At 59.1% G+C, this 16,657-nt stretch overlaps 1 protein-coding gene across 1 annotated transcript; it reads left to right on the top strand.

The window, feature by feature from the left end:
* Nucleotides 1-6,389: 6,389 nt before the first annotated feature.
* Nucleotides 6,390-9,049, top strand: LOC148590937 (uncharacterized; the record flags this gene model as incomplete). Its single annotated transcript, XM_088538288.1, has 3 exons — nucleotides 6,390-6,398; nucleotides 6,911-8,530; nucleotides 8,701-9,049. Coding segments are annotated over exons 1-3 (1,978 nt in total), but the record flags the coding sequence as incomplete, so codon positions are not given.
* Nucleotides 9,050-16,657: the final 7,608 nt, after the last annotated feature.

The raw sequence follows: 16,657 nt of genomic DNA, 5'->3' as shown, positions 1-16,657 counted from the left end.
TACAGCAGTTAGGGAGATAACGAAAACTGCAGACAGGAAGAGGAAAGTTCCTGCCCTTGGCAGTAGCCCTTCTCTTGATCTTCCTCTTGAAAAGACTCTTGGGACATGTCCTGTACATGAACAAGGTGAGCAGACTTGACCGAGGCAGCACAGTGTCAACAGGAAGATGATCCTGGCTGAGTGGGAGCCAGCCTTGTCAGAGCTTCTCTGTGCAGCACTGACCCTTGCAGGCAGCAGAGTCACTGCCCAGGGTGCTCCCTCAGTTGCAGGGATGCTGCTGTGATTCAGAAACCTGGAGAGACCTATGTGCACACCCAGCACTTGACACCCCTGCAGTGATACCTGGAAGAAAGGAGCAGCATGCCCTGCCCTGTGAAGGGGCATCAGGGAATCCCTGAGCTGAATCAGCTCCTTCTCCTGTCATGCCCTGGATACTCCAGGAGAGACAAGTCCTATCAGTCATGGGGTGGGATCGGTTCAGAAGATCCCTCCAGGAACCTAAGCAGCATTGCCCTGCAGACAGAGACTTACCACGCAAGGGGCTGTGAAGATTTCTTCCTTCAGTGAGCTCTGCTCTGTCCCCCCACTCCACACTGCCGTTCCCCTCTCGCTGCCTTCTCTCCTCTGCTGTCCGCAGCAGCAGGCAGTGCCCGCAGCCCTGCTGCTCTTGGCACAGGAGCTGCTCCTGCACTCGGCTGTCTCTGGGCAGTGCTGCCAGGCTGCCATGAGCTGCCTCCATCCCAGGAGCCTGGCCCCGCTCAGGAGCAGAGGCCCAGCTGAACTCATCAATTCCTCTGTCCCTCGTGTTCCCTCCTCCTGGGAAATGTGCACTGTAGTCAACTAAAATAATCCCTGATTATCCCTCTCTAAACACTAGGAAAGACTGGTGTCAGCACTGTGGTTTGTTTCATCAGAGCATGCTTACTTGGAAGAGCTGAAAATGTCCCACTCAGGAAGCCCCTCTTCCCAACTCTTATCTAGGCAAGATAAATGAATACAAGAATAGAGCTCACTTTCCCAGTGTTCAGGTATTGGTTGATGTCACCCAGTTTGGGATTCTCAGGCTGGTTTAGAAGACCCTGGGCTGCCATGGTATTCTGTGGTGAGCTCCACAGAAACACACAGCAGGTGGGATTCCCCTTGCCCAAGCTGAAGTGAGCACAGCAGGGATGCCTGGATGGGAGGTCTTGCTCTATGCTCCCAATCAGTGGTCATTCAGGGTGGGTGTCAGCTGCACACACACAAACCCTTGGTGACACTGGAAGGGTCAGAGGTGGTTGAAGGCATGTGCCAGTGTCTGATTGCTATGATCACCATACCTACTTTCTTCTAGATCATGTGTTGGGACCAGGTAGGGAATTGCTTTGGTCGCCCAAAATGTTATCAGATGCCCACTGCTACCAGAGCTCTACTCACTAGGAAGCTGAGGCACAAGCAGATGATGGCATTGAAAAAATTCATCTCATTCTATTCAGGCACTTGTCCCTTTCAAGTGGTTTTGGGCACTCAGGTTTCTTAACAGTGCCCACACACCTGGATCCCACCACTGTCCTTCACCAAGTCCTAACAGTCTAAGCCAAGCTTACTTCATCAATGAGAGAGGCACATCACACCAAGGTCTCCGCATCCTTCATACCTTCTAGCTCTCCCTCTCTTGAAACTCTTCACACCCCTAGATGGCATGAACGGGACTTGGGCCAATGATGACCTTAGGCTGTGAACTCAGGCCAAGGGACTTTTCGCTGGCATCCTGTCCTTCCTGGAGATTGGTTCACCTCTGTCACAGGTCCCAAGGCTCCCAGCCTAACTACAAAATGCTGTCTAAGGATGTTTGAGAATGTGAGAATGAGAAGGATAAGGAAAGCGGGACCACCACATTGAGGAATGAGACCCCCTTCTGGAATGTGCGTGTGCACAGTCTTAGAAGGATTCTATGACAGGAAGGTGGAGATTTGCCCACCCCTGGGCAGCCTCCTGGCATGTACTGGCCTTACATGACAGGATGCCCCAGGAATAAAACATGAGGGCAGACTCCGTTGGGATGGAGACTCCCAACATCGAGGTCAACATTGTCTCCTGCAGGGATGCCCGCTATGATTGAGAGCCTGCCAGCCTCTCCACTCTGCTATCTTGGAGAAATGTGTGGTCTCATAGTTCTGCTGGCAAGTATTATTCAGTAAGTAACTGTTTTGTAGTCCTTTGTACTTGTAGCTATGTTGCTTTGATTAAAGGCATCAGTGTCAATAAGTCTGTCTCATCAGATGCGTTTTTATTGCCGAATCCCGAGCCCATCCAGCACACCTGTTCGGGAGCAGAGGCCCAGTTGAACTCACAATTTTCTCCATCCCTTGTGCTCCTTCCTCCTGGGGAATGTGCACTGGAATAGACTGAAATAATCAACAGTAGTCCCTGTCTAAGCACTGAAGGAAGATTGATGCCAGCATTGCAGCTGGTCTCATCAGAGGATGGTTATTTGCAAGAGGTGGAAACATCCCACTCTGGAAGACCCTATTGGCATCTCTTAGCTGAGCAGGACACCTAGATGGGGACAAGAAGTGAGCTCATTTTCCCAGAGTTCAGGTATTGACTCAGATGAGCCAGGTTGAGCTTCTCAGGCTGGCCTAGGAGGCCCTGGGCTGGAGGGGAATTCAGATCCTTCCCATGTGCTCTACCAAAGCACCCAGGAGGTGGGATTCCCCTCGTGCAGGCAGAAGGGAGCACAGCAAGGCTGTGTGCAAGCAAGATCCTGCTCTATGCTCCCTTTAATATCACTGGGGATGGAGGAGGAAAGCCAGTTGCTCATACAAAAGCACATAGTGACACTGAAAGCGAGCGAGGTGCTTGAAGGCATGCACCTACTTCCATCAAGAGCGTGAACTGGGGACCAGGTAGGGAGCTGGTGACATGAAAGGACACTGGATGCCCACTGCCACCAGAGCTCCTCGACCAGGCAGCTGAGGCACATGCAGACACTGCAAGCACTTGATGTCGATCAGTGCAGGCACCTGACTCAGTGACACCAAAACAGGCCCACAGGGACAGGTGGGCTGCCTGGGGTGTCCAGCACAACCCCATGGCTCTAGCAGATACAGCAGGGCACCTATAGGAAAACCAGGACCCTTTGCAGTGGTTTCCTGACAGCGTCCAAACAACTGGATGCCACCACTGCCTTAGGCCAAGTCCTCCTTATGTACAGTCAAGCGTGCTTCAGAAATGGGAGAGGCACATCACCCCAAGGTCTCTGCGCTAGTCGCTGCACCCTTAACACCTTCTATCACTCCCTCCCCAGAAACCCTTCACACCCCTATAGGATATGAAGAGGAAACGGGCTAAGGGTGACCTCAGGCTGGCAAATCACAGGCTGCCCACGTCCAGGGACTTCTTCAGGAACTTGATGTTATGATGTTATGATGAAGCAGTCCTGTCTCACATGCTGATCACTGAGGGATGCCACTAATAGCCAGCTGCCGCTTGGCAGCACTGCACTGCTGATCACCGTTTTCAGTGAGCCTGATACTCCATCCACCTGCTTTATGGTCCACTCTGCAGATCAGTTCACAATTTGACTAGAAGGAGACTATAAGAAACCTTTCCAATGCCCTTGCTAAAGCGAGAGTTCACAAAATCCCCTGTTTATCCTTTCGAACACAGGCATTCATTTTGAGGTGGAAGGCAACCAGGTTGCTCTGGGAAGGGCTAACTTTACTCTTGTATCAGGTTGGTAGGTGGTTTCACCAGGGAAAACTCCTGGCTCCTGTCCCAGTGCTGCTCAGCTACAAAAATTATTATTAGTTTGTCCTTAAACTCTCTTGAAATTCCCTTTGCTGCTGCTTGTCCTTGTTGTCTCTTGTCGTTTCCTGACCTTGGCCCCAATCAGACTTTCACCGAGGACAGTGACACCTTCACCTCTAAGCGCAGCCTTGCTGGGGTCTCCAGGCACCACGCAGGCAGGCCTGCTCCATGGTAGGAGAGGGGTCTGCAGACAGTGGGGCTGCCTTGGGGACCCTCAGCAACAGGCAGCAGAGCAGGGGCACATTGCAGGCACCCGGCGGTGACAAGAAGGCAGGAGCGTCCCTCCTCCCTGGGGGCAGACGCCTTCTGAGGGCAAGGGCACACTGGAGATGTGGGGGACCCTGGACCCTTCCACAAGGCTTCACACACGGTCTGTTTTTTTCCTGCTTTGGTTGTTTTCCCCACAGATTCATTTTCACTAGTATTCTTGCACTTTGCCACTTCTTCCCACATTTTTCCCACATTTTCCTCTACTTTGATAATTTTCCCACACTTCGACTTTTTTTTCCTTCTCTTTCACAATTATTCCCTCCCATGCTTGTGACCATTTTCCCACACTTGTGAAGATTTTCCTACTCTTCTGTCTTTTACCCAACCTCTCCTTCTTTTCCCATGTGTTCTCGATATTACTGAGCTCTTGGTGTTCTTGTACTTTCCTTTTTTCCCATCACTTCACACTCTTTCACACACACTCTTTCACTTCACGCTCCACTTTTGTAACCGTTCCCACACTTTTGACCATATTCCTACACTATCGTTCCTTACCCATGTTTTTCCCTGTTTTCCATGATCTGGACACTTCTCAAAATATTTTTGCACCTCTTCCCGCCATTTCAATTTCTTTTCCAAAGCTTACATTTGCCATCTATTATTTTCCAACTCTTGCGCTCATTTGCCACACTTTCGCACTTTTCCCTATGCTTTTAGTAATTTTTCCATGCTTTCCCTTCTTTCCCTTCCTTTAACTGTTCTCCTACACTTGCCATATTATTCCCACGCATTTCTAGAACCTTCTAGAACCTTGTTAAAAACCCTGTACATACCAATAAAACCGAAAATGATTTCTTACATATTAAGACGATAGCTAATGTCTCTTAGCTAGGCAGGGCAACTAGATGGGGACAAGAATGATTTCTTTACATTTTGACTGCAATTAATAAATGGTATTAACTCCCTTCTCCACTCTTGCCACTCAGTGCTGCACCCACAGGGCAGGAATTTCGGGGGTGGTAAATGAGCGTGGGCAGAAACAAGCCCATGTTGGGAACCTAAGCACAAGAGTCCCAAGTGTTTTGTCTTTTCCTGGTGGCCGGTTGGGATTGGTGTCACATGGAGCTGAGGGGATGTAAAACGCGGCTGTTCCCATGTGCTGACCTGATGGTCGAGCAGGTGGCCACGCTGGTGAGGAGAGCCTCAAAGTGGGAGCAACTCGGGGAGGAGGAGGACTCCAAAAAGGGTGAGGAAGTGATGGCCTGGGATGGCAAGGAATAGCCACGGGGTGATGTGGGAAAGAGAAGCTCAGGGAGGGAGCAGTGGGATGCAGGGAGCCCTGCCTTGGGGTGAATCAAGAGGCAATCGAGAGCACAGGGACGAGGACGGGGGTGGCCTCGTGGTGGGTGTCTTCTATGGAGCGCCTGACGAGGGGCAGCCTCTGCAAGGCCTGAGGAGCGCAGATCTGTGGAGAGGACAACTCGTCCTGCGCCCCAGGAACCTGCTGAGGAGTGGGGAGAGGAGGTGCCTGGTGTCCCCATGGCGACTCCCAGGGCTTTGTGATGGGGGTGGCATCACACCCACAGGCCACTGTGATGGGGCAGTCCCCAAGGTGACAGTGTCCCTGCTGGGGTCTTCACTCTGAGGAGAGCGGCGCAACCAGCAGGGAGCAACTCCCCTTGGTGCCCGTGTGAGAGACCCTCAGAGCGGTTCCTAGAGATGGAGAAGGAACAGCAGGGTAATTCCTGCTCCTCATCCACGGAAAGGAACTCCAGTGCACAAGACTGCACGAGTGAGGTGAGTGGTGAGGCTGGAGGGAGAGGTGGGAGGCAGGGCCAGGACCCACATGGAGAGCACGAGGATGGCGAGGAAGGAGCCCTGGGTCACAATAGTGGGGCAGGAGCTCCTCCAGTGAGGGCACTTGTATTCCTGGCCGTGGGAAAAGCAGTCCGACCTACACCCTCCCACTGTACTCAGTGCCAGTGAATACTGGCACTGAATACCTTGAATACTGTATTCAAATTTGGGCATGGGAAAAACGTTGCGGTGCTGGAATATTTCCAAAGGGCAACAAAGTTGGTGAAGGGTCTGGAGCACAGACCTTATGAGGAGTGGCTGAGGGAGCTGGGGTTATTTAGTATGGAGAAGAGAGGCTCAGGGGTGACCTTATTGCTCTCTACAACTACCTGAAAGGAGGGTGCAGTGAGGGGAGGCTGATCTCTAACATACTGATAGGAAAAGAAGAAATGGCTTCAGGTTGCACCAGGAGAGGAACTGGTTAGATACTAGGAAAACTTTCCACATGGGAAGAATTGTAAAGCATTGGAAGAGGCTGCCCAGGGAGGTGGTGGAGTCACTGTTCCTGGCAGTGTTCAAGAAACGTGTAGATGAGGCATGTAGGGATATGTATAGCAGGCGTGGTGCTGAAGGGCTTACAGTTGGCCTTGATGGTTTTGAAAATCTTTCCCAAACATAATGATTCCATGATCTGGATGCCCCAAGGCCCACATGAACCCCATGAGCTCTGTGCTGAGGGCAGAGAGCAGGTACGGGCCAAGCTCAGCCGGATTTTGCTCAGCCAAGAGGTTCCCTTCGACACGACGCTGGGCTTTCCTGTGCTTAGGAGCTGCTCGTACCAACACAAGTGTCCCCATCACAGGCCTCCTTCTCCCCACAGGTGGGCCAGCAGGAGCTGCCCGCAGCAGTGCAGCGCAGACGGACCCCAGCTTCGTCCCACCGAAGGGACTGGCTGTCGCCGCTGCCCAGCCCTCAGGGCTCACGCTGCTCCCAACACGGCATCGCACAGGTACAGAGCTGAGCGGCGGTGACAGCCAAGCATCCATCTGGGAAGCATGGAGGGAGGGAAAAGGAAAAGTAACCTGGCCTGTGTGGTGGGCTTCGATTGCAGGCGGTGGAGGACAAGGCCAGTGATGTCTTCTGCACAGTGCAAGATCTGCATCCCTCCACCGGCCCTGTAAGGAAGAGTTCTTTAGGACCCAGCAGGACACGTCTTGGCAGGGTTCCTGGAAAAGCGGGGACATCAGACGTGCCCAGCTTCCCACCTCTCCCAGCCAAGGCAGCTTGGCAGACACAGGGAGGCTTGGAGGACTCTGCAGTGAAACCAGCAGGATCTGCAAGTCACACCAAGCTGCCTGCTCTGGAAACGTCCTGCAGGTCTTCACCCAAAGGCAGGGCCTTTGCCCTGGACAAGGAAGAGGTGGCCAGGAAAGTCCTGGACAGAATGAACATGGCTTTGGAGAGGGTGGCTGCAAATTCCAGCAAAGCTGCTGCCAGGGAATGCTTCCCACCTGTTCCTGGTGCTGGGGTGGCTCTGGACTCAGGGAAGAGAAGGGAAGAGCAGAAGCTCAAGCCATCGCGTCTTGCCCTGCCTCCACTTCAAAGACCCCAGCAAGAAACTAGTGCTCTCATCCAGGTAAATCAAGAGCATGTGCAGTTCCTGCCTCAATCCAGGCCTGAGTCTTCAACATCATCAGTGGGAGAAGGCAGGATATTTCAAGGGGATGATGAGAGGATGAGTCTATCCCTGAAAAGCCAGCAGCTCTTGGGAAGCTCCTCCTTTTTCCTGAGAGCACAGAGCATTCCTCCTGAAGGGCAAGTGCCTGCGATGGAGAATCCTCAAGAAGCAGCGGCCTCTTCTGCCCCGGATGATCCCGAGCAGGGTGCGATGGCAGCTGAAGGTGTTTCGGAGGAGGCTGGACTCAGCAGCTCCTCCATTGCAGTGCTGCCACCCAGCTCTGCACAAGACGTCACTGCCGGGTGCTGCAGTGAAATGGCCCCACTGGAATCCCCATCGCCCTTCTCGCCTGAGCCTGTCAGCCTCGTTCAGAGCATGGATGAAGAAACTGGCACAGAACTGAGATCTGAGAGCCAGGGGCCTGTCCCACATGGCCCCACACCTCCTGCTGTGGGTCTGGAGGACGCAGGCGTGGGGCTGGGGTCTGCCCCCTTGAGCCATCCTGATGATGCGAGCCCTGGAGCCAGCCAGCAGCCAGCACAGCCTGATGCCTTGGCACACACCGTCGATCAAGGCACACAGGCAAGCTCGTGGCTGCTCCAGACCATGGAGTGTGACCAAGGAAGAGCCCCTGCAGCTGAGGAAGGGCCTTATCCCTGCGCTCATGGGGAAGAAAGGGAGGTCAGCAGGGCCGGTACACCAGCTTCCCCAGGCAAGGATGGTGGGACAGGGACACCACGACAAGCACCAGCAGGGCAGACCCCGAAACAACAGCCTGTGGGCATCACCTGCCACGTGCAAGGAAGGCCGCTGCGTGTGCACGAAGACAACACCGCACGGTACCTGGGGGTGCTCAGCATCAAGACGGAGGCGCTGGAGGAGCTCGACAGGAGCTGCCTGGCCCGCACGGGGCAGAGCTTGGCACGGATCCGGGAAGTCACTTTCCTGAGGAAGGAGCAGAGCCTGCAGGAGAGCCAGGGCGAGGAAGAGGAGGGCCATGGGGAGCGTTTCTCCCTGTCAGCATCAGGATCCCTCAATGTGAGACCCAAGGAGGTGAGTGCAAGGGAGGGCTGGGCCAGGTGGGAGCCCTCCTGGTGCTGGGGCCGACCCCGGTGCCACGCTGTGACAGACGGGTTGTCCCAGCACTGGCAGAAAATCCCCCAAGAGACATTTCCTTTTGGGAAAAGAAGCTCCCTTCAAAAATTCTGCCTCTCTTCTCCTAGCTCCTTGCCAGAAACTCCTTCCACAACCTATGGAAACCGGAGATCACGCAAGTGGAGCTCCTCAAGGATGCCAAGGGCAAGTGGGAGGTGCTGGAGCGCCTCTATGCTCATGCCCCCCAGCAGAACATTGAAACATGGAGGAGAGACCTGGAGGAAATAGCAGAGCAGAGTGATGAGGAGGAGGATGGTGATGAAGAGCTTCTGCCAGAGGAGGAGTTGGAGGAAAGTAGCTCCTTGGCCTGGATAAGACCCAGCCTCCGCAGCCTGTTTGCGGAAAGGGAGATGGACCTGGAGAAAGTGCCCTGCTTGCGCGACATCAAACAAGGAGAGGCTACCAGTGAGGGACCTGGTGAGGTGGAGAGCCCCTCTGTTGAGCCAGCAATGCCCAGAGGAGCTGAGGAATCTCTGCTGCAGGAAGCAACAGCAGCAGCTTCTCTCCAGGCTGCAGGCCCTGCTCCCCAGGTAAGCATGGAGCATGTCACCTGTCCCCACGACCCAAGGGAGCTCCTATGTGAGCTGTGTGGGGGGAGGTGCAGAGGGCATGCCCAGAGCTGCCCCATCCCAAGGGATCCCCCTGTCCACGGTGCCCCACTGTCACCCCCAGCCATTTGCCCTGTGCGGTCTGCCATGGGGAGATGATGGGTCCTCTCCATTTCCAAGTGCCAAAGGTGCAGGGCTGACATCCCCTCCACCCTTGCACCACGTTCAGCCCTGGGGCCTGGATGCCCAGCGAGGAGGGAAGGGGCAGCCCCAGCAGCAGCCCCCTCCGCACACAGTGCACGAACCCCCTTGTGCCACACACGCCCCCATCTGCCTCTGTTCCCCTGTGCATCACGGCCCCTGCCCAGCCCTGCTGCTGTGGCCCCGCAACGAGCCGTGTCCCATTGCCGTGCCAGCCGCAGGTCCCTTCCCGTGGGACGCACAGCCCCGGGAAGCCTCCCCCAGCCCCGAACCCTTTGACCCTGTGTAACCAGGGGCACCGGTACCCTGATCAGCAGCAGCTGATGGCCGACGGGTGCGTGTTCTTGCTCTGTCCATGCAGGAGGCCTCGGAGCCCCAAGAGGAGAAGTCCTCATCCTCCTGCAGCCCCACGGCAGACACTGAGCCAGGTACGTACCCGAGTGGAGAGCCCTGCTGGGGATGGCGGGTCTCTCTGGGACAGCGAGCGGCACCGGGGCCGGCAGCAGGAAGCGCTCGGGGGCTGCTGTGCTGAGGCCACAGCCCCTTGGGAAGCCCTTGGTGGCAGGGACAGGCAGGTGCAGCCCTGCGCCCGTGCAGCCCGTTGCCCACAGCTCTGCTTCCCACCGCAGGCACCGCTGCCCTTCCGGACATTGCAGCTCCCCGGCGATGGCGCTCGCGGCTCAGGACGGCGCTTCGGGCTCTGAGCAGAGCGTTCTGCTGCCGCTGCATCGCGGGGCAGCGAGAGGAGCGGTGCAGGTGAAAGAGCCTGGCAGGATCCCTGGAGCGGAGCTGGTGCAGAGCGATGGACACTGTGTCCTGGGGGCTACAGAGAGGCTGCTGCGTCGTGCCCCATAGCAGCCATGTGCCCACACAAGCCCTAGGTGGCAACAGCCATTGTCAACTCCAAATAAACCCCTCAGAAGGTTTTTCTCCCCTTGTCAGTTGTTGTCAGAAAATCTCCATGAAAAGACTAGTGGGGCTGTGGGGCCCTAAGGCCATGGGTGACTCCTGACTCCGCACTGGCCTTGGTGGCTGGGGTGGGAAGCAGATCTAGCCAAACAGGGCTGCTCACGACTGAAACAGCTGGCACGTGTCCAGGCTTTTGAATGGTTCTCAGAGTGACCCCTGCGCTCTTGCAAGAGCAGGAGATGTTTTCAGGTGTGCATTAGCACCGGCCTGTGGTGTTTCACTGCGAGTGCATGAATCACTCTCCAGTCCTCCTTCCCTGCGCCTCCTGGGTCCCCCCTGCTTCTCCAGGGACTGCCGAGCCCTCCTTTCCCCAGGCATGCCTGCATTTGCTGCGCGGTCTTTGCAGGACTCTACCATGGGCTGCCCCATGTTTGGCGAGACTGCACTCACTGCCACCCCTAGGCATCCCCGGGGTTCCCCTGAGCTCTCCTGGAGCCTCAGGTTCCCTTCCACAAGGATGGGCATCTGTCATCAGCACTGTCACCTGTGCGACAGCCCCAGGCATGCAATTCAGAGACCATTCTGCACCTCCCATGGCAGTGCTCCCAGGGACATGAACCCCGAATGCAGCCCTTGGTCCCTGAAAGACCACGCTGGGCCTCTGACCTCCTCCCCTGGAGCCCACAGAGCGCACAGGGAGAGCAGAGGCCCTTTCATGCTGCAATCCCTTGGGTGCATTGGTGTACTGTTGACCCCAGCTTCAGAAGAAAGACACAAACTTAATGTTTTTCTGGAGGCTAAGTCTGGTGTAAGGCTGCCCATTGCCTTGTCCTGCTTTACTTAGGAAACACATGGAAACACAACCCCACCACCACTCTGTCCCTTCAAAAGTCCAAAGGTGTCTGTGTGTGTCCAGCCGCCACCCTCTCTCCATCCCTGTGTATTACGAGCTTAGACAGGAAGCTCCTATGCAGAGAGACATAAAATTTAGTCAAGGGGAAACCTCCTGTGAACTAGCGGAGCACAGAGGAGGGAACTGAACCCCGCTGCATCCCAGGAGCTTCTCCATGGGCATTTGGTGCATGGATTAACTCCCCGTGAAGAGCCCGTGGAGCAGGAGGAAACGAACCAACTTCCTGCTCCTGGGCAGGTGTCCTGTCCTCTTCCGTGGCGGGAACAGAGGCTTCTGCAGTGGGACATTTCCAGCCCACAGAGGATCGTCCCATGCTGGCACCAGCCGCAGCACTGGGCTCCAATGTTACCGATGTTATCGAATATTCATTAATCCGCAGCCAATCAGGTGGTGGCGGCGGGGCCCGGGGGCGGGGCAGGTACTGCTGCTGGCAGGTGGGCGGGGCAGCGGCAGAAGCAGCCAATGAGCGCGCGCCGGGAGGCTGGGGGCGTGGCGGCGCGTGCCGTGGGCGGGGCCAGCGCGTGACGCGGCCGTTGGGCAGCGGCGGCTGCAGGCGGCGGCGGCCCCGGGGCCGCAGCGAGGCGCGCGGCGGGCGGCGGCGGCTGCGGGCGGCGCGAGTCCCGCACGACCGATCCCTGCGCGATCCCCCTGCGACCAGAGGCGCTCGGGACCGCGGGAGGCGGCGGCTGCGGGCGGCGCGAGGCGCGAGGGGCAGCCGGGGCCCCGCGGCCTCGCAGCCGGAGGCTGGGGCCGTTGCTGGCTGTTGTGGGCAGCGGCCGTTGGGCTGTGCGGGAGCGCGTGGCAGGCGGCGGAGGAGCGCGCGGCCCCGGCGGGCCGGTCCGGCAGGCGGCGGCCCCGCAGCTGCAGCCGCCTGGCCCAGCCCGGCCTGGCGCGGCCCCCCGGGAGCGGCGGCGCCTGGTGCCAGGGAGCTGCGCGCGGCCGCCATGGGGAAGCGGAGCTCGGCCGGCTGCGTGCCGAGGTGAGCGGCCCCGCGGGTGCCGGCCCCGCTGGGCCCCGCTGGGTGCTGCCGTCCCCCGTGGCACCCCCAGAGCCGCCCCCTTGGGGCCGGGTACCCCCCTGCTTTGAGTGCCAGACACCCCGGGTGTCTCTTCCCCCCAGTGCCGCTTCCTGTGGGGGCCGTGTCCCCCCCGCCCTTGAGTGCAGGGTCCCACCAGTCCCCATCTACCCCCACCCCTGGTCCCCGTCACTGTCCACCCTGCCCTGGGGTGCAGGGACCTGCCACTATTGTCCTCCCAGCGTCCCCTCCCCATGTGACACGGCCCCACAAACACACTCGCCTGTCTGCAGACACGGAGAGATGCCTGCGCACAAGTGCGTGTGTGTAAGCGAGCACGGGGACGCGCGTGTGCTCGGGTGTGCACGTGCTCGGAAGTGCCCGCGCCCGTGTGTGCGTGTGCGCTGCGCCCGCTCCTGCCAACTCGTGGCAGGGGCCCACGTGGCCCCGGGGCTGCGCGTGAGCCCGGCCATCCGTGCGCGCGGTGCGTGCGAGCTGGCGAGTGTGTGCGCTGCACACGGGAGATGCACCCCAGGCGTGCGAGTCTTCACGGCCACCCGTGCCTCCTGTGACACGTGTGTGCTCGTCAGCACACTCGCGTCCTGCGTGTGCAGGACACTTGTTCTCATGCATATGGTCACGTCACCCGTGTGTGAGACACGTGGGTGCCTGTGATCACCCTCACGTCACCCGTGTGTGAGACACGCTGGTGCTCGTGCACATGCCCATGACACCTGCTTGCAGCACACACATGTGCTCGTGCGCGCCCTGCCCGGGGTCCCCATCTCTCCTGCTGGGATTATGGGAATGGGCCCAGGCTTCGGGGCCCCGCTCTGTCCGTTGACTGCCCCCCCCATCCTCCCCAGGTTCTTCAGAGCCTTCCTGAAGAGGCTGAGGATTGTGCGCAGAGTGGTCAAGAACCCTGACGCCACCACTGCCGAACCCCAGGTGAGACCCAAGGGGGTCCTGTTGGTGGGAGAACCGGGACCGAAGGGTTCCTACCCCCGGGGGTACACCAGGGTATCTGGGGGGCTCAAAGAGGTCTGTGGGGAAGGTGCCGAAGGGGCCCCTGGCACTTGAGGTCTGGGGGGTCCCATCGCTGTCGCAGGGCAGAGCTGGTGGGAGGGGGTACCAATGGGATGGATCGTCGGGGCTTTTGGTGAGGGTCCCAGAGCACTGCGGGGTCCAAAGTGCACAAGGGTCCTGTCCCGGGGTGCAGGCAGGGGTTGGGAAATGGTTCCAGGGGCTTCCCAAGACGCCCTATGGTGCAAGAGGGGGATTCCGAGGGGCCTGGAGGGGCCCAGGGGTGCCCCAGGCTGCAGGCAGGAGGGTCCCAAGGGGATTCCAAGGGTGCAACGTGGGTGTCACAAGGAGTTGGGGGGATGGTGTCCCGTGGGTGCCCCAGGGTACCACATGGGGGTTTAAATGGGCCTGGGGAGATCCCAGGGTGCAACAAGGGTGTCCCAAGTGGTCTGGGGTGGAAGTGGGGGGTTCAGTGGTTCCCTATGGTGCAACGGGGGGGTCCCAAAGGGTCCAAAGGGACCACGGGTCCTCCAGGGTGCACACAGGGGGTCCCAACAGGTCTTGAGGGGCACAGTGGTACCCCCGAGCATGGGCAGGATGGACCCAAGGGGTCTGGGAGCCCCAAGGATGCCCCAGAGTGCAACAGGGGAGCCGCAAAGGGTCTGGTGGGGCCCATGGGTGCCTCAGGGTGTAGGCTGGGGTGTCCCAAGGGGTCAGCAGTGTCCCGTGGGTACCCCAGTTTACGATATAGGGATTCCAAGGGATCTGGGGATGCCGTGAGTGTCCCAGGGTCCAACATGGGGGTTCCAAGGGGCCTGGCGTTGCCATGGTGCAACATGGGGATCCCAATGGGTAATGGTGGCCTGGGATGCAGGCAGGGGGATCTCAGTGTGTCTGGGAGGTTCCAAGGGTGCCCAGGGTGCTAGAGTGGGTCCCAATGGGTGTGTGTGGGGCAGGGGGGCAGGTCAAGGGTGCCCAGGATGCAGGCAGGGGGTTATGAGGCATCTGTAGCAGGCGGAGGGTTCCAAAGGTGCCCTGTGGTGCAAGAGGGGAATCCCAAGGGGTTTGTTGGGGTCCCATGAGTGCCGCAAGGTTCAGGCAGGGGGTTCTGATGGGTCTCTGGGCGTTCCATGGGTGCCCCAGAGTGCAGCAGGGGAGTCCCAAAGGGTCTGGGTGAGCAAGGGAGTCCCAGGGTACCTGGTGGGGGGTCCCAATGGGTCTGGAGGGCAACAAGGGTGTCTCAGGGTGCAGGCCTGGGAGTGACAAGAGGGCTGCAGGGGGGCAAAGGTGCCTTGTGCTGTAACAGGGGGTCCCAAAGGATCTGGTGGAGTCCCCTGGGTGCCCCAGGGTGCAGGCAGTAGGTTGCAAGGGACTGGGGATCCCCAGAGTGTCCTGTGGTGCCACAGGGGGTCGGAAAGGGTCTAGGGGTCCCATGGAGCTCCAGGGGCAGGTGGGAGTACCAAGAAGTCTGGGCAAGACCAAGGGTTCCCCAAGGTGCAATAGGGGGATCCCAGTGGGTCTGTGGGGTTCCCAGGCTGCCCCAGGGTGCAGGCAGGTCCCAAGCCACCTGGGGCTCCAGTGGTTGCCCTGGGGTGCAGACATGGGTCTGGAGGGGATCCCATAAGTGCCCTGTGGTGCAGCTGGGGGTTCCAGTGGGTCTGGAGAGCTGCCAGGGGCTCCTGGGGCAGGAGGGAAACTCCATGGAGTGGCTGGGGCTCCAGGGGGAAGGGGGCCCTGCCCCCCTGCACTGCTGGGTGCCTCCTGGTGACACCGAGCCCGGCACAGGGCTCCCCGCGGGTGCTGCACTCCAAGGAGCTGGAGGGGGCCGTGGGGCCCAGCGCCCCCCTCACGCCGGAGCTGCAGCTGGAGACGGGGCCCGCGGCCCCGCGAGCCCCCGCACAGGTGCCCCCGCGCGCGGCGCCCCTCGCCCTGCGGCCCCCGGCACCCAGTGCCCCTGGGGCGCTGCCACCGGGACCTGCCACCCTAGGGGCCCCAGCACGAGGAGCCCTTGCTGTGGGGCCACCTGCACCACAAGCCCTCCCTGCTGGGTCCCAACCAGCAGGACCCGTCACCTTCAGGCCTTCAACACCAGGGCCCCCCACTCAGGGACACGTCCCACCTGGGCACCTCAACCTCGGGCTCCCAACCCCAGGCCCCTTCATCCCCAAAACATCTGACCATGTGTGTATCATTATAGAACCACCACCCACAAGACCTCCCACCCCAGGCCAATGTCCCAGTGACCATTCACCCATGGGAACAAGTCCCCAGGATCCCTCAGCCGCCTGCTCTAAACATCAGGCTGCTTCAGGTCCACGGCTAGGCCCAGGGGACCCTTCATCCATGGGACGGCCCCCCCAGGACCACTTCAAACATGGACCCCCATTCCCAGGAGCCCATCGACCTATGCAACCCATCACCCGTGGGCCCTGGTACCCGGCACCCTTCATTTCTGGACCCCCACCTCCCGGCCCCTTCCCCCATGGGCTCCCAACTGTCAAACCCTTCTCCCATGGGCCCTGCTTCCCTGGGCCCTCCTTCCATAGTGCCCCCGGCCCTGGACCCTTCACCCATGGGCCCCTGCCCCCAGTAACCATCCCCCGTGGACCCCAGATCCCAGACCCCACAACTTGTATTCCCCAACCTGCAGGACCCAATTCTCACGGGCGCAAAACTCCTGTACCCATCACTAAGGGTCCCCCCCCATCAGCACCCTTACCCCGTGGGCCCCCACCTCCCAAATACTTCCCCTGTGGTCCCTGTTTTCCTGAACCCTTCACCCGTGGGCCCCCACCTCCCGGCCCCTTCCCCCAACAACCCCCACCACCAGAAAACATTCCCCATGGGACCTGGTCCCCTGCACCCTTCTCCTATAGGGCCCCATCACCCGGCTCTTTCCCCCATGGGTTCCCACCTCTACATCCCTTTATCCATCCACCCCCACATATGGAACCCAACACCCGTGGTCCCTGGTTCCCTGACCCCTTCATTCATAGACCCCCAACTCTCGAACACGTCATCCCTGGACCCTTCTTCCTGGCACCCGTCCTCGGAAGGGTCCCCTCCCCTGAACCCTTCACCCGAAGGCCCCAACCTGCAGGATGCTTTACCCGAAGACCCTGTTCCCCTCGACCCTTCATTCGTGGACCCCCACCTCCCGGCCCCTTTCCCCATGGGCTCCCAACTGTCAAACCCTTCTCCCGTGGGTCCTGCTTCCCTGGGCCCTCCTTCCGTAGTGCCCCCTGCCCTGGACCCTTCACCCGTGGGCCCCCACCCCCAGTAACGATCCCCCGTGGACCCCAGACCCCAGACCCCACAACTTGTATTCCCCAACCTGCAGGACCCAATTCTCACGGGCGCAAAACTCCCGTACCCATCAGTAAGGGTCCCCCCCCATCAGCACCCTTACCCCGTGG

This window comes from Tinamus guttatus, unplaced genomic scaffold, assembly GCF_059628265.1.
Source record: "Tinamus guttatus ecotype Peru unplaced genomic scaffold, ASM5962826v1 Tinamus_guttatus_pri_ptg000989l, whole genome shotgun sequence".
In the NCBI taxonomy this organism is placed as follows: Eukaryota; Metazoa; Chordata; class Aves; order Tinamiformes; family Tinamidae; genus Tinamus; species Tinamus guttatus.
This window is presented reverse-complemented; position numbering and strand designations above follow the sequence as displayed.